Source organism: Moschus berezovskii, chromosome 1 (assembly GCF_049115385.1).
Source record: "Moschus berezovskii isolate FMDL1 chromosome 1, NW_MosBer_1.0, whole genome shotgun sequence".
In the NCBI taxonomy this organism is placed as follows: domain Eukaryota; kingdom Metazoa; phylum Chordata; class Mammalia; order Artiodactyla; family Moschidae; genus Moschus; species Moschus berezovskii.
In genome coordinates, this window is record NC_142460.1 from 165,141,849 (window position 1) to 165,164,601 (window position 22,753).

The 22,753-nt window shown below is 50.1% G+C and overlaps 2 protein-coding genes and 1 long non-coding RNA gene across 7 annotated transcripts in view; 2 read left to right on the plus strand and 1 right to left on the minus strand.

Annotated features, from left to right (window-relative positions):
- FAM3B (FAM3 metabolism regulating signaling molecule B) overlaps nucleotides 1-8,769 on the plus strand; it is a 93,813-nt gene extending 85,044 nt beyond the window's left edge. For both annotated transcript variants that reach the window (XM_088840809.1, XM_055414323.2), the window contains exons 4-8: nucleotides 2,518-2,576; nucleotides 4,048-4,098; nucleotides 5,171-5,258; nucleotides 7,003-7,135; nucleotides 8,526-8,769. In XM_088840809.1, coding sequence (XP_088696935.1) covers nucleotides 2,518-2,576; nucleotides 4,048-4,098; nucleotides 5,171-5,258; nucleotides 7,003-7,135; nucleotides 8,526-8,615 — 421 coding nt within the window. In that variant the 3' untranslated portion in view covers nucleotides 8,616-8,769. The remainder of the gene's footprint in view (nucleotides 1-2,517; nucleotides 2,577-4,047; nucleotides 4,099-5,170; nucleotides 5,259-7,002; nucleotides 7,136-8,525) is intronic.
- Nucleotides 8,770-12,286: 3,517 nt separating this feature from the next.
- Nucleotides 12,287-22,623, minus strand: LOC148778887 (uncharacterized). 2 transcript variants are annotated; one of them, XR_016038450.1, is made up of 3 exons: nucleotides 21,810-22,623; nucleotides 20,964-21,186; nucleotides 12,287-12,369 (listed from the first exon to the last, which is right to left on the minus strand). It is a non-coding gene; the product is annotated as an uncharacterized LOC148778887 (long non-coding RNA). The 2 variants fall into 2 exon arrangements; XR_016038452.1 differs by lacking the exon at nucleotides 12,287-12,369 and adding an exon at nucleotides 18,180-18,291.
- MX2 (MX dynamin like GTPase 2) overlaps nucleotides 13,143-22,753 on the plus strand; it is a 37,828-nt gene continuing 28,217 nt past the window's right edge. The window contains exons 1-5 of one of the 3 annotated variants that reach the window (XM_055414244.2): nucleotides 13,143-13,381; nucleotides 19,738-19,933; nucleotides 20,038-20,355; nucleotides 21,172-21,364; nucleotides 21,736-21,867. In XM_055414244.2, the coding sequence (XP_055270219.2) occupies nucleotides 20,107-20,355; nucleotides 21,172-21,364; nucleotides 21,736-21,867 (574 nt within the window). In that variant the 5' untranslated portion in view covers nucleotides 13,143-13,381; nucleotides 19,738-19,933; nucleotides 20,038-20,106. Of the gene's footprint in view, nucleotides 13,382-13,416; nucleotides 18,098-19,737; nucleotides 19,934-20,037; nucleotides 20,356-21,171; nucleotides 21,365-21,735; nucleotides 21,868-22,753 lie in introns of those variants that run through there. The other 2 variants (XM_088840801.1, XM_055414237.2) reach the window with 2 other exon arrangements.

Consider the following 22,753-nt stretch of genomic DNA (forward strand, 5'->3'; position numbering starts at 1 on the left):
CTGTTTTCAGTTCCCTAATTCTCTTTTCTACTGAGTATAATCTGCTGTTAAGTTATTAATTTTAAATGTTCTATTTTCAGAACTTTATTTTTCTAATCTTTCTTTTGTAGTTTCCAGTTCTGAAATTTTCAGTCTTCTCTATCGTCTTCTTGAACATATTAAGTATGGTTGTTTGGAAGTCTGTTTGATAATTCTACTATTTGGAGTCCATGAGTCTGTCCTTATCACCAGTTTTTTTTTTTTTTTTTGGTTGTGTTGGTTTTTCCTTATGTTGGCTTCTCTCTTTACGTGCAGTATGCCAGACAGTGCATTCGATAAATTGCTTTGCTTTGGGTTTTGTTGTTGTCTATTTTGTTTTTTATTGAGGCATTAGATGGTATTATCTTCTTCTACTGAGGATTTTTTGTTTGTTTCTGTCAGGGATGCAGAACCTTTAGCAGATCAGAATGATCTGAATATATGTTAAGGAATGAGATTTATTTTTCTGAGCCACTCATTGGACTTAAAACTGCACCACAGCTATGCAAGTTCTTATTTTTTTTCTGATTAACTTTCACTTTTAGGATTCAATTCTTTTTGACCCCAACCCAAACAAACGTGGAGGATTTATCAGGGCCTCCCTTTTGGTTGGCCCTGGCTTCTAACCTTTGTCCTCTTTGCCTCAGATGGCTGTCAGAAATGCTACTCATCTTTTGTACTTTCTCTGAAATCAGCAAATGCTCCTAGTGTTAAAGTGACTTTAAATGCTGGTCTCACCACCTTGAAATTTAGCCTTCTCAAAAATCTTGGCCTAAGAATGCTTTACTACTTCTTAGGTAATCTAGTATACTTTAGCAGATTTTCTTTCTTCTTTTTTAAGTTCCATTTTAAAAATTTTCCCTATGAGAGAATAGGTTTATATTACCCATTTTTTTCTTTCTTCAGATCATTATAGGATATTCTCTGAAATTGCCCCCTAAAAGCTACTCTCTGCAAAAGGACTTAGTTTGGAAGATCCACGGGGACTTTAGGTAAGCATGTCAGGAACAGAATATTCCAGGACCATATTTACTGTTCTAAAACACGGAAAGAGGAGGACAGCTTTCAAATTCTTTTTATGAAGCTATCATATCATTGATTCTAAAATTTGACAGAGGATGCATGTACACATACAGATGGACACACACACACACAATTCCCAAGGTCTTCAGTAATGTTTCCCATTTCCAGGAAAGTCAAGCCACTCCAGTACTCTTGCCTAGAATATCCCATGGATGGAGGAGCCTGGTAGGCTGCAGTCCGTGGGGTCGCTAAGGGTCAGACACGACTGAGCGACTTCACTTTCACTTTTCACTTTCACACATTGGAGAAGGAAATGGCAACCCACTCCAGTGTTCTTGCCTGGAGAATCCCAGGGACGGGGGAGCCTGGTGGGCTTCCGTCTATGGGGTCACACAGAGTCGGACACGACTGAAGTGACTTAGCAGCAGCAGCAGCAGTTAGGCAAAATCCCCTTGAAGCTGGGCGTTTCATATTCTCCAATTTAAAAGTAACAATTAAGTGAGGTAGTGAAAGGAATTTATTTAAGGAGATAAACAGGGTTACTTTCTGCAGTTGGATAAAAAGATTCTTTGCTGTTCAGTCGTTCAGTCATGTTCGACTCTTTGTGACTCCATGGACTGCAAGACGCCAAGGGCTTCCCGGGCATCAGCAAACGCTCTGTCAGAGTAGTGAGGAGAAAAGGATGGATAGGAGCTGACACCAGAGTTGGGCCAGACCCAGCTCTCTTCATTCACCTCTTGTACCTCGTTTTTTCCAGCCAGCCAGGCTGACTGTGGGCTTCCGTCCATGGGGTCACACAGAGTCGGACACGACTGAAGTGACTTAGCAGCAGCAGCAGCAGGCTGACTCTGTCAGTCATCACCGCCCCTTCTCTTGGGTTTCTGACATCCCATCCATTGTCAAAGCCCAGCCAGCACGCATCTTCAGTATCTCTCCACTTTGCCATCTCCTTTCTCTTCCCATTTCTCATCTCCTTGTTCATGGTCTGGTAAACTGTCATTAGACTACGCAAGTAACCAGGTAGAGTATGTGTGGGTGTGTGTTTGTCTCCAGACTTTGTGGCTCCTAATGCATTCTTCTGGTGGTTGTTCTCCATATTTATATAGTTGGAAAATGAATGCCCTCCCATGAGGAGGTTAAAGCCTCAGTGAGAGAGTGTTTGCAGAAAGGCTGTGCTAAGCAAACACTGGTGTTTCTCTCCCTGGCTGTCTGTGTAGATTATGAGACTATACACAATTCCCAGATTCCCTGAGGGATTCCATCTACAGACATGTGTGTGGGGATGGATATGCATACAGCAAGTGTAGGGATGACTTTCAAGGGATCTGGGCCAAAGTCAGTGTGTATCTACAAGGAAATGATAAGTGACAAAGGATAAATAGTAATTCTGCCAAGAGAAGATCTTGTAGAACAAAGACGGCTTCTCACTGCTCAGCGAGAAAAGAGTTCTGTGATTGATGCTTATTTACATTTCAGGCTCATAGGAGAAAAGACTGGGAATGTTGCAAGAGGAATAAACATTGCCATTGTCAACTGTAAGTTATTAAACATTTTCTTTAAAACACCTCTAGAAGCTTTGTGATTGGGTATTCTGTGGTGCCTTGGGTTTCTTTATGATTTTTGCACACGGTCTAGTCTACGTTTTTATTTTAATGCATTTAAGAGTATATATTTAGCTATTTTTACAATGCCTCACTTTACAAGTTTGTGATTCTTACCCCTCAAAAATGAAATCAGATATAAATTTGCTAAGTTTTATCGGTGTATAATTGCTTTGTGATGCTGTGTTAGTTTCTGCCGTATGATATTGTGAATCCGCTGTGTGTGTATACGTATCCTCTCCCTCCCACCCTTCTAGGTCACACAGCACCTAGCTGAGCCTCCTGTGCTTTACAGCAGGGTCCCACTAGCTATTTATGTTACGTATGGTATTGTATCTATGTCCTAAATGTCCAACAACAGATGAATGGATAAAGAAAGTGTGGTATGGCCACTGAAAGGAACAAAATAGGGTCATTTGCACAGACATGTGGACCTAGAGTTTGTCGTCCAGAGTGAAGCCAGTCAGAAAGAGAAAAGCAAGTATTCTGTATTCGTGTATATCTGTGGGATCTAAAACGACTTTAAGAAAAACAAAGAAGGACCTGCAGAGGTCAGAGCTAAAACAGGATCAGCAGACCTGAGAACACAGACACCCTGGGGCTGGGCCTCAGGTTTGCTCTGCTTCCTGGTGACCTAGCAGAGGGTGACACCAGTTCCATCTTATCTGATGAACGGATCTCAGAGAAGCAGAGCCTGACCTACTCTTAGGCCTGGAAAAGAACACCTGTCACTTTTGCCACTGGGACCCCTGACAGTAAGGACGGTAGCAGGTTTGGGAAAGGGGTTACCAGTGGTGTCTGTCCCTGTGAGCAAGGTGAGCACAGACTCCAGTGATCCCAGGCTGTAGGAACCTGAGGAATGTGTGCCTGCTCTGATAATCAGGCAGGAAAATACACAGAGGGAGTAGAAAGGGCTGAGGGTGGGCCCCAGTGTTCTCAGGAAAAGGCAGGTGCGCTAGGCAAGAGCATGGATGAGAGTCTAACTGGAAGCAGACGGGAGGGAGGCTTCAGACAGATGAGGAGCCCTGCCTTCCTGACCCACATCATCAGGGGCCCCTCCAGGGAAGGCAGGCCTTTCCTTCAGGTGAGACCAGGCATCATGCTTCCAAGAAGACAGGAAGAAGGAACATGCCATTCTCAGAACTTTGGTATTATTGTTCAGTCGCTCAGTTGTGTCCAACTCTGTTTGACCTCATGGGCTGTAGACCTCCAGGCTCCTCTGTCCATGGGATTCTCCAGGCAAAAGTCCTGGAGCAGGTTGCCATTTCCTCCCCTGTGGGCTCTTCCAGACCCAGGCATTGAACCTGCATCACCTTCAGGGAAGCCCATTTTCAGAACTGCAGTACCACATATGCACCCTGAGTCTCCATGAACCTTCTTTCAAAAGCTGTTTCTTTCTTTCCAGATGTGACTGGGAAAGTGATAGCAACCCAGTATTTCGATATGTACGAAGGTGGTAAGAAAACTCTTTTCCTCTTAAACTTAAAATGAATTATATCAAATTAAAATGAATTAAGATTAAAAACCCACAGTCAAAAATGTCAAACGTTCTTATTTTGTCTACCAAGAAAGCTGCCAGAAGTGCACATGGGTACTCTAGAATGGTCTGACACAATCCTTGTGGTCTCTGAATGTGTACATTTAAGTTGGAAGGCATGATCTAGAGAGTGTCTCTTCTCTGCTCACACTTGTCCTGGAACTTTGTTTCTGCTCCGTCATCAGATAAAGGAAAAGAAAAAACATCTCTTTCTGTTTTAAACCAGATATGTAGAATAACGTGCTCAGTACCAAGTCCTGAATGTCATCATATATATTGTCATCTTCCCTGTGATGGGCTTGGTCTGCGCGATTCTGGAGACCATGTGCCCACCCTCCTCCAATGATCCCTCCATTCTGGGCTCTGAATCTCCACTGCAGTTATTTTTATTTAACCCTGAGAATTAACAGAAACAAGTGTTTGTAAAGATAATTGAGAGGAACAATTAAGAAGTATCCCAAGGCCCTTGGAAATGCTGTGTTTTCACTCTGTCGTTAAACTTGATCGTAACTATAAATAACAAGCTCCAGTGGTAAATACCGGGGTTTGAGCTGAGCCTTTGTTTTCTCCCTGTAAGAAACAGAGGGGTCTCTTAGCAAAGAGTTACCTGTCTGGGTCAGGCGTGTATGTCTCCTATTGCTCTTCAGTGTCCTGGGGCCACTCAGCTCTAAGATGGTCACACCAGGTCTGGTGCTTTCTCAGTGATTGTAGAGAAAAGCCCACCTGTTCTGTGAAGTCATTGCTGCTTGGTTTGAGAGTCAACCGTAAGAGTCTTTATGATCTGATCGTGCTGCCCACCTCACATGGCCCCACTGTAGAACCCAGGTCATTTACTATGAGAGCACCAGAGGATCAGGTGCATGGTGGAGAGACAGCTCTAGAATCAGAGTGTTCAGAACACAGAGCGCAGAGCTGAGAGCAGAACAACCTCTAGGATCACAGCCTCAGCTGACGGAGAAGGTCCTAAATCTGATGTACATTGACCCGGCAGATAACTCTGGACCGATGACAAAGTTTATTCAGCACGCCCCCTCGAAGTCCCTGCTCTTCATGGTAACCCACGATGACGGCAGCAGCAGGTGAGTGTACAGTTGTTTCACAGCAGGGGTCAGAGTCAGAGATGCCAGCGGAGGGCAGAGTGGCAGCCCTGTCAGGATCCCTCAGGACACCTTTTGGGAGAGAACAGAGCTCCAAGGAACAGGAGGCTTCTTCAGGGAAAAGGAATGGGAGGCCGCGATGAACAGATTGCATTTCCGGAAAAATGATGAGCTGGTGGAGCACATGAATCCTAGAACTAAGAACTATTTCCAGGCAGCAAGACAAACTCATCACTGACAGTAAATAAGATAGCAAAGCTAACCGTTGGCCAGAGAGCTAAACACAGAGAGGGACTCACACACACACACACACACACACGTGCACTCATATAAGTGCTTTTATGAGAGAGAAAGTGACCTGGCTCGCTGTTTCTCCAGGTGTGCTCTTTTAAGTAAACGTGTGCATCTTCACCACATAACTTCCGAGAACCTCAAGGTGCTTATTTGCACTGTGACTTCCCAAGATGGGACTATTGAACAAGACATTTCCCAGATGTGTTTGAATTCAGATCTTCTTTAATAGAGTATCTTCCCGGGTGGAAATTCTTCAGCATATGCTTTGAAAAACTTGGATTTAGCCCACTTAGAAAACTCTGAGCTTGTTTTTTTCTTTTCCTTTCTGACCTCTTTCCTTTGTGAGCTCTAAATGGCAGCTTTCTACAAAGTAAGATTGTTTAGGGCTTCCCTGGTGGCTCAGCTGGTAAAGAATCCGCCTGCAATGTGGGAGACCAACGCAGGGTTCAATCCCTGGGTTGGGAAGATCCCCATGGAGAAGGGAATGGCTGCCCACTCCAGTATTCTGGCCTGGAGAATTCCATGGACTGTATAGTCCATGGGGTCCCAAAGAGTCTAACGCAACTGAGCGACTTTCACTTTCAAGATGTTTAGGTGTTTTGTTTTTCTTTTTTGATACTGACTTTTGTGAATGTGAAAGATACAGTTTTGACATTTGTTTTCATCTCTCAGAATTTTCTGTCTGTTTTATTCTGTGGTCAGTAAACAGGCAGCAGCAAGGACCGGAAATTATGTTGTTTGGGGGTGAGGATAATTGGACCATAAGACCCAGGGCTTTTCAGAGTTGAGAATTAAAACTCTGTGCCCAGATTGAATCTAAAAGGGTACTTTGTTGTTGCTGTTCAGTTACTCAGTTGTGTCTGACTCTTTGTGATACCATGGACTACAGCACTCTAGCCTTCCCTGTCCACTATCCCCCACAGTTTTCTCAAACTCATATCCATTGAGTTTTTTATTCCATCTAACCATCTCATCCTCTGTTGTCCCCTACTCCTCCTGCCCTCCATCTTTTCCAGTATCAGGGTCTTTTCCAAAGAGTCCTGGATGTGGCCTTATGTGTAACTAGAGGCTTCCTGGATGATTCAAGCGGTAACAAACCTGCCTGCCAATGCAGGAGACACAGGTTCTATCCCTGGGTCAGGAAGATCCTGAGATGGAACCCACTCAAGTATTCTTGCCTGGGAAACACCATGGACAGAGGAGCCTGGCAGGCTACAGCCCATGGGGTTGCAAAGAGTCGGACACGACTGAGCACACATGCACACAAAGATGTGACACGCTCCGCCAGTGTCCACATCTGTCTCCTGCCCTGTGTCCCAGGATAGCAGGTGCTGCTTTAGAAACCTGTCCCAGGACCAGACTGTGTTCTCGGGTGCACACCCGAGTCTGCAGGTGAGACATTCACAGGCTTCTCCCCTTTGCATCCCCCCAGGCTGAAGGAGGATGCCAAGAAGGCCATAGAAGCCCTGGGAAGTAAAGAGATCAGGAACATGCGATTCAGGTCCAGCTGGGTGTTTGTGGCAGCAAAAGGCTTTGAACTTCCTGAAGAAATTCCGAGAGAAAAGGTGAGTGGTTGTTAAACATCCCTTCTTCTCAAACAGTTATCATGTGTCTGAGCAATTCCACTCACAGATGCACAGCCAAGAGAACAAAAACGCATGTTCACACAAAATCTTGCACAGGAATGTGCTGTTATTCCTAACAGCAAAAAAAGCAGAAACAACCCAAAGATTGGATGAATGGACTCAAAAATGTATAAATAAAATAGATATAAGTGCACATTGGAATATTATTCAGTCACATAAAGAAATGAAGTATTGATATATGCTGTGACATGAGTGAACCTTGAAAACACACTAAGTGAAGAAAACCAAATACAAGAGGCCATATACCGTATGATTCCATGTATATGAAATTTCTATAACAGTCAAAACCCAGAGAGAGAAAGTAGATTAGGAGCTGACTGGGCTATGGGGCATAGTCAGTGGGGATGTGCTTTCTTGTTTCAGGGGTGAAAATGTTTTCGTTTGTGTTTTGCCAGGATGTGGCTTGCAGGATCTTAGTTCCCCAACCAGAGTTTGAATCCAGGCTCTAGCAGTGAAAACACCAATTCCTTACCACTAGACTGCCAGGGAATTCCCAGAATATGTTTTAAAATTGAGTGTGATGATGGTTGCATGTCTCTGTGAATATACTGAAAACCACTGAGTAACCACTTTTCCATTAAAAACCACTTTAAATAGATGAATTTCATAGATATCCAATAAGCAACACAGGTTTACTATATAGTACAGGGGACTATAATCAATATTTTGTAATAATCTATAACAGAAAAAATCTGAAAAATAATATATGTTTACATGTATAACTGAATCACCTTGCAGTGTACCTGAAACGTAAGTCAATTATCAGTTCAGTAGCTCAGTTGTTCTGACTCTGTGCAAGCCCATGGACTGCAGCATGCCAGGCTTCCCTGTCCATCACCAACTCCCGGAGCCTGCTCAAAGTCATGTCCATTGAGTCGGTGATGGCATCCAACCATCTCTTCCTATGTCATCCCCTTCTCCTGTCTTTAATCTTTCCCAGCACCAATGTCTTTTCCAATGAGTCATTCGTCGCATCAAGTGGCCAAAGTATTGGAGCTTCAGCTTCAATATCAGTCCTTCCAGTGAACAGTCAGGCTTGATTTCCTTTAGGATGGACTGGTTTGATCTCCTTGCAGTCCAAAGGACTCTCAAGAGTCTTCTCCAACACCACAGTTCAAAAGCATCAATCCTTTGGCACTCAGCCTTCTTTATGGTCCAACACTCACATCCATGCATGACTACTGAGTAGGCTGGAGCAAATCCCATTCTAGGAAGTGATCCTCTTTTCTGATTTTCCTCACAGCTGGCACATTAAGCATTGTTGATTAGATGAATGGTTAGATTAAATCCTTTTCTTTCCTTTCCACAGATAAACCACTCAGATGATGCGAAGAACAGGTATTCTGGCTGGCCAGCCGAGATTCAGGTAGAAGGCTGCATACCAAAAGGGCCAAGCTAACATTGCCCTGCCTCGATAAATGGGCTTTTTATAGACAAATGCATCCTGAATGGACTACTGCCCTTCTCCAGTGGTCAATATTTGATGAATATTTCAGGTTTGTCAACCAACCAATCAAAATGTTTGCCAGTTGTATAAAATCTTGTCCCACAAACTTTTTATGCCAGTGTTTATAGAGTGAAGATGTTGAGCTGAAATGGACAGGAGTGTTCAAGAGGATTCAGTGACATCACCTGGGAAGGAGAGGATTAGGGAAGCAGCCCCTGCCTGTCCAGGTGTGGAGGTATTTTATCATCAGATCCAAGTTTGACCCATGTAGTCCAGATAGCTCTGCAGAGGGAAAACCTTTATTTTCTGACCACGGAGCACACCCTCGTTATGGACGGTCATCTCAGAGGGACAATGAGCAGCAGCCATAGGGCTTAGCCACCTTCTTGGGTCAACCTTCTTGAGCTATCCTTGCAGGCCCCTGAGCTTATTCATTCGTCCCACAAATCTGGGTGCGCCTAACTCAGGCACAAGCAATACAATGGCGAAGAGGTTCAGTGTCTGCCTGCATGCAGGGGCGTTGCTCCAGTGGCACCTTGTGTAACAGGATGGGGAGGAGGGATCTCCGATGGGCCAGCCGGGCTGGGGCTGCTCTCAGGAGGACCACTGTACAACCTAGACTTCCTAGGAGACACACTGTAGATCCACATACCAAGATGCCCAGCGCCTTGGGGTTAAGAAAACCAAGTCATTGCCAAGTGCTCTTTCTGACCTCCCTCCCGAGTCTGGCTCCCAGAAATGATAGGAGACTTTGATGCCAGCTTGATAGTGCTTATCTAGCCTCCAGTTTCTCATCTATCCGTAGAGGGGTTGGTACAGATGAACGGTTTTCAAATACTTTTATCAGCAGGCCTCCTTTTAAAAACATGGCAGTGCGTGTCACCATGAATTTCAGTATCCTTGCAGGATCCGACTCCCCAAGTCTCAGTGGCTGATAGCAGTGCTGAGTCCTCCGTGGTTGTAGGTGGGCTGCAGGGCAGTGGAAGCTCAACTCTGAGCGTGGGGGCCAGGCTTAAGGAGGGTCCCTATCGGGCTTGGAAGCCTGAGAGAGTGAATGTGCAGATGTTTGCCAGAGCTCCTGCCAGGACACGTGTGAGCCCTCATCATTGCACCCCGCTGCCAACCAGGGGGAACGTCAGCCTCCTGGCAGTGGGGGGGTGGGGGTGGGTGGTGAACGTCAGCCCCTCAGGGAGCTTGCATCTCTCTCTGCAGAGGAGTCTGCAAACCACTCGGTGGGATCTTGGCTGGGGCCCTGTTATAGGCTAGACTCTGTTCCTCCCCAACTCATGAGATGAGTCATAACTAACCGGCAGTACCGCAGAATGTGACCTTGTGTGGAAACAGGGTCACTGTTGGTGTAATAAGTTCAAGTCGGGTGGCCCCTATCCTGTGCGACTCGTGTCCTAACAAAAAGGAGAATTTTGGACACAAGCAGGCCATCAGAGAGAACCCCCTTCTGGGCTCTGGACCACCTTAGAGGAGGCCTGGAAGGGAACTTGAGGGTCACTGAAAAGGCAGCAGAATGGAGACCCCGGGAGGGTGGGGGCTGGAGGAGGGAGGGGTGATCAGGACGAGCACAGAGAACTTGAAGGGCAGCGGACTCCTCTCTGGCGACTCCCGGTGGGCGCCTGTCACTACACACTTGTCCAGACCCACCGGGTGTCCAGCCAGGAGTGACCCTAGTGTAAACCGTGGGCTCTGCATGGTGACAGTGTGTCGGTGTGGAGGTCACCCCTCTGGATGGGGCGGTCGACAGTGGGGAGGCTGTGCCTGTGATGGGTGAGGCAGGGAGTCTAGGGGAAATCTCAAAATCTCTATATCTTCCTCTTTTTACTGTGAACCTAAAACAAATAAAGTCTATTACAAAACAAAGCTGTCAAGGAAACTGAGACTCATATGGGCAGCCACCCATGCTGAGTGTCTGTCCTCTCTCCCCAGAGGCCCCCACCCTGCTCCCATGTGGAGGTGAGCCTGAGCCTCCCCTACTCCCACCCCCACCCTGAGAACTCCCCCAGCAGGGCTGCCCCGCCTCTCTCTGCTGCTGGAGAGGGGTGGGCCTGCAAGGACTGCCCCTCCCACGAGAGGGCAGGGCCTCTAACCTCCACCCTGTGAAAGGCAGGCACTTCTGAGCTCTAAGAGTCCCTATTACCAATATGCCTGGATTTTTTGACAGGCTTCCCTGGTGGCTCAGCGGTAAAGAACCCACCTGTCGATGCAGGAGATGCGGGTTCAATCCCTGAGTTGGGAATATCCCCTGAAGAAGGAAATGGAAACCCACTCCAGTATTCTTGCCTGGAGAATCCCGTGGACAGAGGAGCCTGGTGGGCTGCAGTCCAAGGGGTCTTAAAAGAGTGACTGAACACACACACACACACACACACAACATCACAGATTCAGAAATGGAGCTTGTTCCTGTCTAAGGAGCTGAGCCCCTCTACTGCCCAGCGGCCCTTTGTCACCCTCTAGCCCAGACACTGACACTGCCCACCCAGGCCTGTCCTCCGTCCACGGGCACCAGGCATGCATGAGGCCTGACAGCTTCCTAGCACCTGCCCTGAGATGGGTCACCATCATCCTCCACCCCTGCCCCAGCACCGCTGGAGCAAGGGGGGTCCAGACAGTGAAGAGTTGGGGGATTTCCACCCACAGTAGCCTCTGCTACTCCACCGCCCTGCACAGACACACACTTAGAACTCTCATCTGTACATAGGCTCCCAGTTCCTCACCTCCTTAATCCATTAGTGGGGGAGACACTGCATAGTCTCCTCTGCACAACCGAGAAAGCAAACTCAGAAGGCGCGGTCCTGCTGAGGGTGTATGGTTGTAGCCACGCATTCCGGGAAACAAACTCACTCAGAAGGACAATGCAGATAGTGGAGTGCAGTTTATTACACCGGCGGGCCCAAGGCAGAGTCTACTCTTAGCCAAGGACCCCGACCAGTTTTTGTGAAAACCTTATATACCCTAAGTGTACTTACTCAAACCCACCTCCCCAAATTCCTTGAAACTAGTCTGGACAAAGTAAAAGAGAGATACGATCAAAGTTCACCCATGATTCATGTGTCACAAGACTGGATAAACAGGGGACATTTATCAGTAGGCCTGCGGTCATATCCCAATAAACACAATGGAATTTACCACTTTGTTCTGATACAGAGATAATTAGCATATTCTTTTAGGCAACGGAGAGTCCAAGTACAAGTCCTGAGGCTCTTTTATCCACGGGGTCTGGTTTCCCACTGGTGTGCCGCTTCTATAGACACCAGGCACAAAGTTCAGAGTCCATTGGGAGGGTGACAACGGGATAGCCTAAAGTTCACAGCCTGGTCTAAGATGGAGTCTGGCTCTGTCTGTTTCCTCCTTCAGTATGAGCATCCAGGCCAGCCCTTCCTCGGAGGGTCAGTGGGCTGAGGGTGGGATGAGGGACCCCGGCCAGGGTTCATCACCGAGCTGCCGCCCGAAACCCCGAATAGCAGCTTGAGAACTAGTCCAGCGCCTTGATGCTGCTGAGGCCCTGATCCTTCCCACAGAGACTTCCTGGGCAGCATGCTGAGGTGCGGGGGTGTGCTGTTGCTGCTGGGAAGGGTGAGTCCTCAGCCGCCTCCTTAGCGAACTTCCCTCGCTGCCTCCATGGAAGTGGCCCCACTCTGTCTGGCCTCTGCCGTGTCTTCCCTGTACCTTTCCTGGAGCTGCAAAGGCATCCACCCTGTGACACAGTTGATGAGTCAGAAAACTCACTGCCAAGTCAGCTGTCCAGTTCTTCCCTACGTCTTCCCCCTCTGCCCAGGGACCTCTGGATGGATTACCTGAGCATCAGGTCCTGCATACTCTCCCCAGGACCTCTTAATCCCAGGCTTTGAAAACCATCTTTTAAGCCTCCAAATTTCTTCTTTAGGGGAAATTTTGCCCACAAGTCAGATGAATGAGCAAAAAAGTGCTCGGAATTCATTTTCTTAATTTTCTAAGATTTTTTGTTTTGTTTTGGAAAGCCTCATGGGTGTGACTCTGAGATGGAGGCAGAATCCACCCCCGTCTTGGGCCAGCCCCGAACCACCAGGGCTCCTTGGGGCCCCCATATTCTGGTGGTGGGAGTGCCCAACTCAGCCTCACTCCAGTCACAGTGAAGGGGGTGCTTTGGGACCCCAGGGAGTGCATGCCTGTGAAGTAACCCCCATAGGACCAGGAAGTCAGGCTCACTCCTGGCAACCAGCCCAAGTGTGAGGGTACACACCGCGCGCCTACATGAGGGATGCTGTGGAGGAGCTGTGGATGTCCCTTCCTGGCATGTTCAGAGCTTAATAGGGGCAGAGAGTGGCAGCACACAGCATCTCAGAAAGTCCTTCTGGATGGCACTATGCTAAGTGACCTGTTCTCCAAGTGTGGTCGGCCCCAGCCTGCCGGAAAACCTGTTAGCCCCACCCCACCCACCCCTCCCTGTGAGCTCACAAGCCCACCAGGAGACTCTGATGCAGCTGGAGTCTGAAGACTACTGTGCGAAGCAGCAGGAAATGGATGGATACTTCAAGTTGCAGCAGGAAATGGATGGATACTTCAAGTTTCGTTTCAGTGGCAGGCTAGCGGTTTCGTTTCTATGGCAAGCCATTAGTTTCATTTCCCTTGCTTCTGGGAAAGGAAGCCACGAGGGGAGGAGGGATCCTATAAAAGGAAAGGGGGAATGGGCAGAGATGACTTGCCGGGCTCCCTCTACAGGTGCACAGGTAAGAGCCGGGTCAGTGCGGGGAGGGCTGCCTAAATGCGTCTTCCTGCAGCAGATCTGATTTTCTATTAAAAGCAGTTCCTGGTAAACGGGGCTTGTGCCAGAAGGCTGGAGGCAGAAAGATGATGTTTCTGAAGCTGCCTGCGTTGTGCACTGGTGCTGGCCCCTAGCCATCCCTGCGTGCACACTCTAGAAAGAAAGTGGTGGGACTGGGAGCACAGGGGGTGCGCATCTCCCCGAGTCTGGCCAAAGACCTTGTGACCACTCAGAAGTGGCTTCTGGAACTTCCATGGAAGTTGCACATCCTGAGGAGGGGAGAGAGTTTCATGCTCTGTGAAGCTGTGATTTATAATAAGAAATATATTAAGTCACTTTGCTGTATGTTGCATCTCCACAGCTGATAATACTGTGTAGCATTTTAGAAAGTTGCTAAGAGAGTAGAAGTCTTCCCAGGTGGCAGTAGTGGTAAAGAACCCGCCTGTCAATGAAGGAGACTCAGGAGATGCAGGTTCGATCCTCGGGTTGGGAAGATCCCCTGGAGAAGGGCATGGCAACTCACTCCAGTATTTTTGCCGGGAGAATCCCATGGACAGAGGAGCCTGGGAGGCTACAGTCCATGGGGCTGCAAAATAGTCAGACACGACTTAGAGACTAAACAATAACAACAAAAAGAGTAGATCTTAAAAGTCCTCATCGCAAGAAAAAAAAGTAAGTATGAGGTAGATATTAACTCATCCAGGCGACTATTTCATAATATTCACAGTTGTAGGGGCAAAGGAGATTGTTTGGTCTGTGTCAGTTCCAGCCTAACAGGTGTTCGTAAAACTCTCAGAAGGGAAGAGAGCATCGGCTTCTGTTATGCTAATCAGGTGGTGTCAGGTCCCTGTGTTATGTTAATGAGGTGGGAGCCGGTAGCCTAGGTGAGCGATCACGTGACAGACTAGCTAGTGAGGTCTAGCACTTCCAGCCACTCCCCACCTCCCGGAAGAGAAGCAGGGCAGGAGACTGAGTTCAATCTCTGGTAGTCGGTGATGGAATCACTCAGGTCTATGTAATGAAGCCCCCTGAAAACCCTAGAGTGTTTGGAGGGCTTCTAGAGCACAACTGGAGATGCGGGAGACTAGTACTAGCTGACAGTGGAAGCTCCACCCTCATCCTGCGCCTGCCCTCTGCATCTTTTCCATCTGGCTTTTTCTGAGCTGGGCTTCCCTGGTGGCTCAGCTGGTAAAGAATCCACCTGAAATGAGGGAGGCCTGGGTTCAATGCCTGGGTTGAGAAGATCCCCTGACAGAAAAGGCCACCCACTCCAGTATTCTGGCCTGGAGGATTCCATGGACTGTGAAAGTGAACGCCACTCAGTCGTGTCCGAATCTTTGTGATCCCATGGACTGTAGCTCACCAGACTCCTCTGTCCATGGAGATTCTCTGGGCAAGAATACTAGAGTGGGTTGCCATGCCCTCCTCCAGGGGATCTTCCCCACCCAGGGTTCGCACCCGTGTCTCTTACGTCTCCTGCATTGCAGGCAGATTCTGTAAAGAATTAGCGCCACCTGGAAAATCCTTTTATAATAAACCTGTGACCTAGTCAGTGAAAGGTTTCTGCTCTAGCAGATTATTCAAACCCAAGAAGGGCGGCGGGATGAGGTGAGGGGTGTCCTTGCTAGCAGTTTGCATCTGAAGGGGGCAGTGCTGACGGGAAAACATGCACATGAGAGTTGTGAGTTGAGTTCCATTTGGGGCAAAATGAGGATGATAGCCTGGGAGACAGCGTTTTGGGTAGCTCTGAGGAACTGCAACGAACAGCTAGTGGGGAAGTCAGTAATACATGATTTTAGTGAAGGGCGCACATGCAATCAAGCACACATTTCAGCAGAAGCTCACTGCTAGTCATGAGGAGCAGATGTCACTATTAGTGAGTTTAGTCCTTTTCTAGATATGAGGAGATGCAAGAACTGTGCTCATAAAATCTCTGGAAAATATCTAACTACCTGAAGACCTGTTCTGCCAGTTTCTCCCAGAGCACAGAGGGCTTGTTCCTGATCTCCACCCTGAACTGCTTTCAGGGGAGCAGCTGCAGTGGCTCAGGATTTAATCCTTGTAGAGTTAGATGTGTGTCTGTGTGTGTGCCCAGGCACTCAGCTGTGTCCAGCTGGAACCCCATGGACTATAGCCCGACAGACTATTTCCCAGGCAAGAGTACTGGAGTGGGATGCCATTTCCTTCTCCTGGGATCTTCCTGACCCAGGGATCAAACCCAAGTCTCCTGCATTTCCTGCACTGGCAGGCATATTCTTTGCCACTGTGCCACCCGGGAAGCCTAGAGACAGGTGACAAGACCAATTTGCAATTGCCAGCAGGATGGGATGGGGGCAGGTGAGTAGGGTGAGCCCCATCTGATAATAGTCCTGTGGTATCTGCTGTCATCTCCCGGTAGATAGTGTCTGAATTGAATCAACTGTTTGATGATATAGCATGACACACACTTTGGAACTCATATCAGAATTGAAGCCCCTAAGCCTGATCTCAGAGCTTCAGGATCCCTCTTGCTTGAGGCAGTGGTGGCCAAGAGGGCTCCTGACACTGTTTCTCTTGAGGGGCAATGACACCTGCTTTCTAACTTTTGCTCATTCCCATTGTAGCATGAACTGGTGGATTATTACGCCTTCAGAATTTTACTTAGAGACAGATATGATGCCAAGTCCACCCAGCAAAGAAAGGCACTTGGGGGGAACAGATTAGGTATAAACCATGATGCTTTTGAACTGTGGGGCTGGAGAAGACTCTTGAGAGTCCCTTGAACAGCAAGGCGATTAAATCAATCAATCCTAAAGGAAATCAACCCTGAATATTCATTGAAGGGATTGATATTGAAGCTGAAGTTCCAATAATTTGGCCACCCAATGCAAACAGCCGACTCATTAGAAAAGACCCTGATGCTGGGAAAGGTGAGGGCAGGAGGAGAAAGGGATGACAGAAGATGAGATGATTGGATGGCATCACCAACTCAATGGACATGAATCTGAGCAAGCTCCAGGAGACTGTGAAAGAGGGAGCCTGGCATGCTGCAGTCCATGGGGTCGCAGAGAGTCAGACACGACTGAGTGACTGAACAGCAATGGTGTGTGAGTGTCCTAGGGTTGTCATGGCACAGTATCCCAGACTAGAGGGCTTAAAAAATGAAAATTTAGTCTCTCCCAGCCCTTGGGGCTGGATGTCTGAGATGGAGGCATTAGCAGGGCTGGTTCCTCCTGAGATTCTGCACAGAGTCCATCCCTGTCTCTTCCAGCTTTTGCTCATTGCCAGCACTCCTTGGCACTACTGGGGGGAAATATCTGAAGAAGCTGCCAGCAGGAGGAAAAAGAAAAAGCAGAGGCATTTTCATGGGGTCATACTTTCTCTAAACACTTGCTGAAGGGTCAGGCATTTTGTAAGACGATGAATTTCGTGGGGGCGACTGGCCCCATGGGAAGCTATCAGATGTGGAACAGAGAAGAGTCTAAACCTCAGGGACTCAGAGAAATGAAGAACAGGAAGATGCAAAACAGCTGTAAAAACCCAGATTTAGTTTTAGTCACCAACCAGTGGTAGGGGCTGGCTGAGAGTCATTTCCTCTAAAGCTAGCCTCAGCCACGGGGCACTTGAGGGCTGCGTGCCAGCAATTCCTGGCCAGGAAGTGCCCACTTCATCCCCCCGCAGCCCCAGATATTGGCAATCAGCTGACTGTAAGATTGGGGTTGCCTGGAAGATTGGCCTTCCTCCCAACACTCAACTGAGCAGTCTTACTGCCCTTCATCCACAAGAGGGAACAGAGGTGCTGTCTTAGGATTTCAGCACAGCGATAAGGGTGCTCCCTCCCTCCACTGGACAGCTTTTGCAGGGCTCCCCCAGGAGCAGGGACAAGCCTGGGGGGTCTCCCTTTTTTCTTAGGGTCTCCAGGTCAGTGGGGCTGACCACTCCGAAAAGCGCAAGTAGAAGACTTCACCTCCTTCCAGCCCAAACCCAAATGTCAGGTCAAGCCCCAGCCGTGCCAGGAAAGGCCAGGGCACGGCCTGGACAGTGCAAGGCAACTAGGATTAGAGGGGCCAGCCCCCAATCCCAAAGAAGGGAGCCGCCCCTGGACTGGGCTTTCTGAGCCCCCAGGAAACAAGGGTGCTTCTCCCAGTTTCCTGAGCTCATTCTGACCTCAGGACGTTTGCACTTGGACTTGCTCTGCCAGGAAGGCTCCTCCCCAGGTCCTCAAATGATTGCTTCTCTCTTCATTCATTTCCTGTTTCCTGTACACACGGACACGCCCCCAAACAGCCCCTACCTCCGCCTGTGACACTGATCCCAGGATCTGCCACCCACTCCCTTTCTTCCACTCCATTGTCGCCCGGGGTTGCATTACTGCAGCCTTCTTCATTGGTCGGCTTTCTTGTTTGGGGGGATCTCCCTGACAGAATGGGTGTGCCGGAGGCAGGGACTTCATCGGGCTTGCTCACCACTGAACCTTCATGGCAGGAACCACCTTACACATATTAGGTCTTTGTATTAGTTTGCTCAGGCTGCTGTAACAAAGTGCCTTAGGATGGATGGCTTAGACGACAGCAATTTATTTTCTCACAGTCTGGAGGCCAGAAGTCCAAGACTAAGGTGTCAGCAGAGTTCCTTTCTCCCGAGGCCTCCTGGACATGGAGACGGCGGTCTTCTTCCTGTGTCCTCGCGTGGTCGTGCCTCCGTGGGTAGCTGTGTCCTACTCTGTTTTTTTCTCATTAAGACACCAGTGAGATTGGATTAGTGACCTCGTTTACCTCAACCACCTCTTTAAAGGCCATCTCTCCGGTATAGACACACACCGAGGTCCTAGCGGTTAGGTCTCTGACATATGGACTTGAGGACACAACTCAGCCTGCATCAGTCCTCAAAACACATCTGTTGAATGAATGAATAAGAGAATGAACCACCCTCATTTTTAAAGCTAGGTCAATGACACACACAAGGTTATGAATGTGCCTTGAGGGAAGGCAACAAACTTGGCCCAGCGTTCAGAAGTGAAGTGAAGTTGCTCAGTCGTGTCCGACTCTTTGCGACCCCATGGACTATAGCCTACAAGGCTCCTCTGTCCATGGAATTTTCCAGGCAAGAGTACTGGAGTGGGTTGCCATTTCCTTCTCCAGGCGATCTTCCCGATCCAGGGATCGAACCTGGGTCTCCCGCATTGCAGGCAGACACTTTTACTGTCTAAGCCACCATTCAGAGAGATGGTATCAAATAGGAAAAGGTAGGTTAGGACCAAATTCTTTAGGAACTTTGTTCTGAAAACAAAGACCCCAGAAGTTTTTAGAAAGGGTAGTGACAGGATGAGACCAGGGACTTGGAAGGGAAAGGGACACAGTGTGTGCAAGGTTGGAAGGGAAAGGGCCACAGTGTGTGCAAGGATGCGGAGGGGATGGACGGAGGGCTGGAGACAGGGCACACATGGATGCCCCAAGGGTCAGCTATGGGTAGGCACCACCTCGAGACTCCAATCCTCCCCACTGGTTAGTGCCCTGGAGCTGGCATGACAAATGCCCCCAACTCAGACACATAGGACACCTATTCTCTTCCGGTTCTCAGGCCAAAAGTTCCAGGGCAAGGTGTCGGTAGAGCTAGTTCTTCCCAGAGACTCTGAGGGAGACCCCTTTCAGGCCCCTCACCCAGCTTCTGGGGCCTCTGATCCCCTCGGGCGTCCCTGATGTGAGGCAGCAACACCCCAGTTTCTGCCTCTGTCGCCCTCCAGCCAAGGGGCTTTGTGTCTCAAACCCTCTCCGCCTGTCTCTTCTTGCATTTTGGGCCCACCCTCATCCCCAGATCTGCCTCAATTCCACTGCAAGTGGGCTTTTCCAAATAAGGTCACGGTCACATGTCCAGGTGGACTTGCATTTGGAAGGGGAGTGAAGCCATTCAATTCACTGTCTCCTCTCTGGTGCCAGTGGGGGTTGGGGGGGCGGTCATAGCAGGAAAGAGTTCATGACCCAGAGTCCCTGGCCGGCCTCTGGTCCCTGACTCAGGCCAGTATCTAGACCTCTGCGCTTCACCTTCTTGACCTGAAAAAGTACAGATTAGACACTGACATGCAGGGTTGCTGTGAAAACGAAATGAGCATCTCAGAGCAGTGCTGGTGAGGCCAGCTGTCTCTAGGGGGAAGACCACCCGATTATAGGTCCCACGGAGAAGTAAGAGACCCCAGCAACCTTTTATTCCAGAATCTCCAGCAGGCTGATCTAGCCTGGGTGAGAAACGGTGACGGCGGGGCAGAGACTGGCTACCAAGGGACCCTGGAGGGGCTCCCCGTCATCTCTCCACGCCTTACTGCCTCCTCTCTGCCCTGAGCTGTAGGTGGCGACGCGGAGCCCAGCAGAAGTGACGGCAGAACGTTCAGACTCTCCCGTGGTAGCGTGGAGTCCACTTGTCCGCAGGCCCCGGGGGCCCACCAACAACCTTTCTGTGTTCTGTGTCTGTTTGCTGCCATCAGCCCCTCCTGCAGACAGGCCTGAGCCGGGCTGCTGGTCTCCCCTGCATCTGTGAGCAGCAGGTGGGTTGTAAGGGACTAGGCGAGGCAGAGCTGGAAGAAATACAGCCCCCAGGAAGGTCTGCTGGGGGACCTCTGGGCCTCATTCTCGTCTTGTGTCTTTGCAGAGCTCACCGAGAAGACCGGAGGCGCTGAGCCCCGGAGACCACACACCCCAGCTCTCCGAGCAGACAGTCATGTCGATGTCCTACAGGCCTTTGAAGTTCAGGAGGTACCCTCCGACTTCCACTCAGCACTACCCAAAGGAAGACATGAACTTCCATCAGCCCCCACCAGGGCCACTGGGCGCAGCACCGGGGCAGACAGTGAGTCCCCCACACTGGCAGATGGGAGAGAGTGACCCGGACTTCCTTCCCAACAACTTCAATCAGCTGAATTTGGACCCTCAGCAGCCAGAAGCAAACGGGGGCCAACAGAGGTCAAAGGTAAGGTGAGAGGAGGGTGGGTCAGGAAGGGTGCATGCGGGGGTGGGGGTGGTGAGAGAAGCGTGTGTGTTAGTCAGTCAGTCGTGTCCGACTCTTTGCGACCCCATGGACTGCCTTCCGCAAGGCTCCTCTGCCCATGGGTTTCTCCAGGCAAGAGTACTGGGGTGGGTTGCCATTTCCTCCCCCAGGGGATCTTTATGACCCAGGGAAGGAACCTGGGTCTCCTGCATTGCAGGCAGATTCATTACTGTCTGAAAGAAGGAGGAAGGAGTGAGGGGGAAGTGGGGAATAAAACCTGCCAGTCTAGTCCAGTCCCCACAGCACAGCTGGTGCCCTTCCCTCCACCCGCAACCTTCTGGGCACCTCCAACAAGCCCCAGGGGCAGACACAGTCTCTGGAGCAGCAATGACCTTCCTGGACATGGATCTGGGGCCTCTGTTCTCTGTGCTGGGGTCTCCTGCCTGGGAGCTTTCCCTCCAGCTATGACTGCCACAGTCATCACTGCCAGCCACCACCCACCCCAGCCCTGCAGGCCCGGCCTTCTCCCGGGCTTTTTCCCTCCCTCCAACTGGGAGCGCCTGCCCTCGCAGGGCCATCTCCCAACTCACACGGGCACTTCCACCTCCAGCCCACAGCAGTGGAAGCCAAGCCTCTGCAGGAACAAGTGCGGGGGCCTTGCCTCTGGCACACCCGGGTCCGCCTCTCGCCCGTCCTGACTCTGACCCAACATGAGCAGAACCATCGATTCAGCCACAAATTCCAGAAAGCGGTGGGAGTCTGTCAGAGGCCAAGGCTGAGTCTGTCTGTCTCCTCCAGGGGCCCGAAAACAACCTGTACAGAAAGTATGAGGAGAAGGTGAGGCCCTGCATTGACCTCATCGACTCCCTGCGGGCCCTGGGCGTGGAGCAGGACCTGGCCCTGCCCGCCATCGCTGTCATCGGGGACCAGAGCTCGGGCAAGAGCTCCGTGCTGGAGGCTCTGTCGGGGGTTGCCCTCCCCAGGGGCAGCGGTAAGCACTGCTGGGGCAGCCTCCTGCAAGCCACAGGGCATCCCAGGACCAGTAGACTCAGGAGTGGTCACGGGAAGCCTTTCTAGGGCCAGGGGTAATTAGTGGGGCTGGACTGAGTCCTCCCTAGAGAGGGATACAGATTTCAGACAAGGCCTCTGGGAACACTGGGGAGGATAAGAGCAAAGGGTGGGGCTTCCCTGGTGGTCCAGTGGTTAGAACTCCATGCTCCCAATTCAAGAGATGGGGGTTCGATCCCTGGTCAGGGAACCAAGATTCTACATGCCTTGTGGTGCAGTCAAAAAAGAAAAGGGCACCTGTGAATGCTTCTTTTTAAGGGAAACTTAGAGGCTGTTTGGGAAACTCTCTCTCAGGAATCGTCACCCGGTGTCCGCTGGTGCTGAAACTGACAAAGCGGGAGTGTGAGTGGACGGGGAAAATCACCTACCGCAACGTGACGCAGCAGCTGCACAACCCCTCCGAGGTGGAGCGGGAGATTCGTAGAGGTAGGGCCCTGAGGGCATCTGCAAGCCGGCTCCTTCTCCCCCTGGGGCCATCAGCAGTCCCCCGGGCCTCTCCAGCTGCACAGCGAGCACCATCTCTTCTTTCCAGGTGTTCCCACGTGTCGGCCCCCTGCCTCGCACACGTCCCTCCTCCTTGCTACATAGCCCTACCCTTTCGTGACTCAGTTTACCTGCCTCTCCTCTGCGAAGTGTCCCAGACAGCACCCTTGCTCCAGCTACCTTGGTCAGCGCTGGGGACATGTGTCCCTGAAGTGTCTGGTTGCCTGTGACCGCATCCCTGTCCCCAAGCCGTGAGGTTTCCCCCAAGGCCAACTCCGCCCACCCATCACTCCTAGAAGCACATCCAGCTCTTCAGATCAGCCTGAGGAGAAGGCTCAGTTGCTTCTGGAATGTCTTCCCAGGTGGCGCTAGTGGTAAAGAACCCGCCTGCCAATGCAGGAGACATAAGAGACACAGGTTTGATCCCTGGATGGGGGACGATCCCCTGGAAGAGGTCATGGCAACCCACTCTAGTATTCTTGCCTGGAGAATCCCATGAACAGAGGAGCCTGGTGGGCTACAGTCCATACGGTCACAAAGAGTCGGACATGACTGAAGTAGCGCGCTCCTGGAATCCACTTCCATACCCACTCAGAGGGGACCCTGGAGGTCATCCCCTCCCAGCCCCATCTCCAAGGTCCCGGAGCCTGCTAACCCCTCCCCAAGGCATTTTTCCCTTCCTGCTCTCAAGCTGGGCTCAGCCAGACAGGCAAAAATTCACTCTGATCATAACAGGAAACTGTGGCCATAGCTTCCGTTCTAGGGAAATGGGCTTATGCCTCACTGAACAGCAAACTCTGCATCCGAGGCTGGGGTTTTCACGTGACTC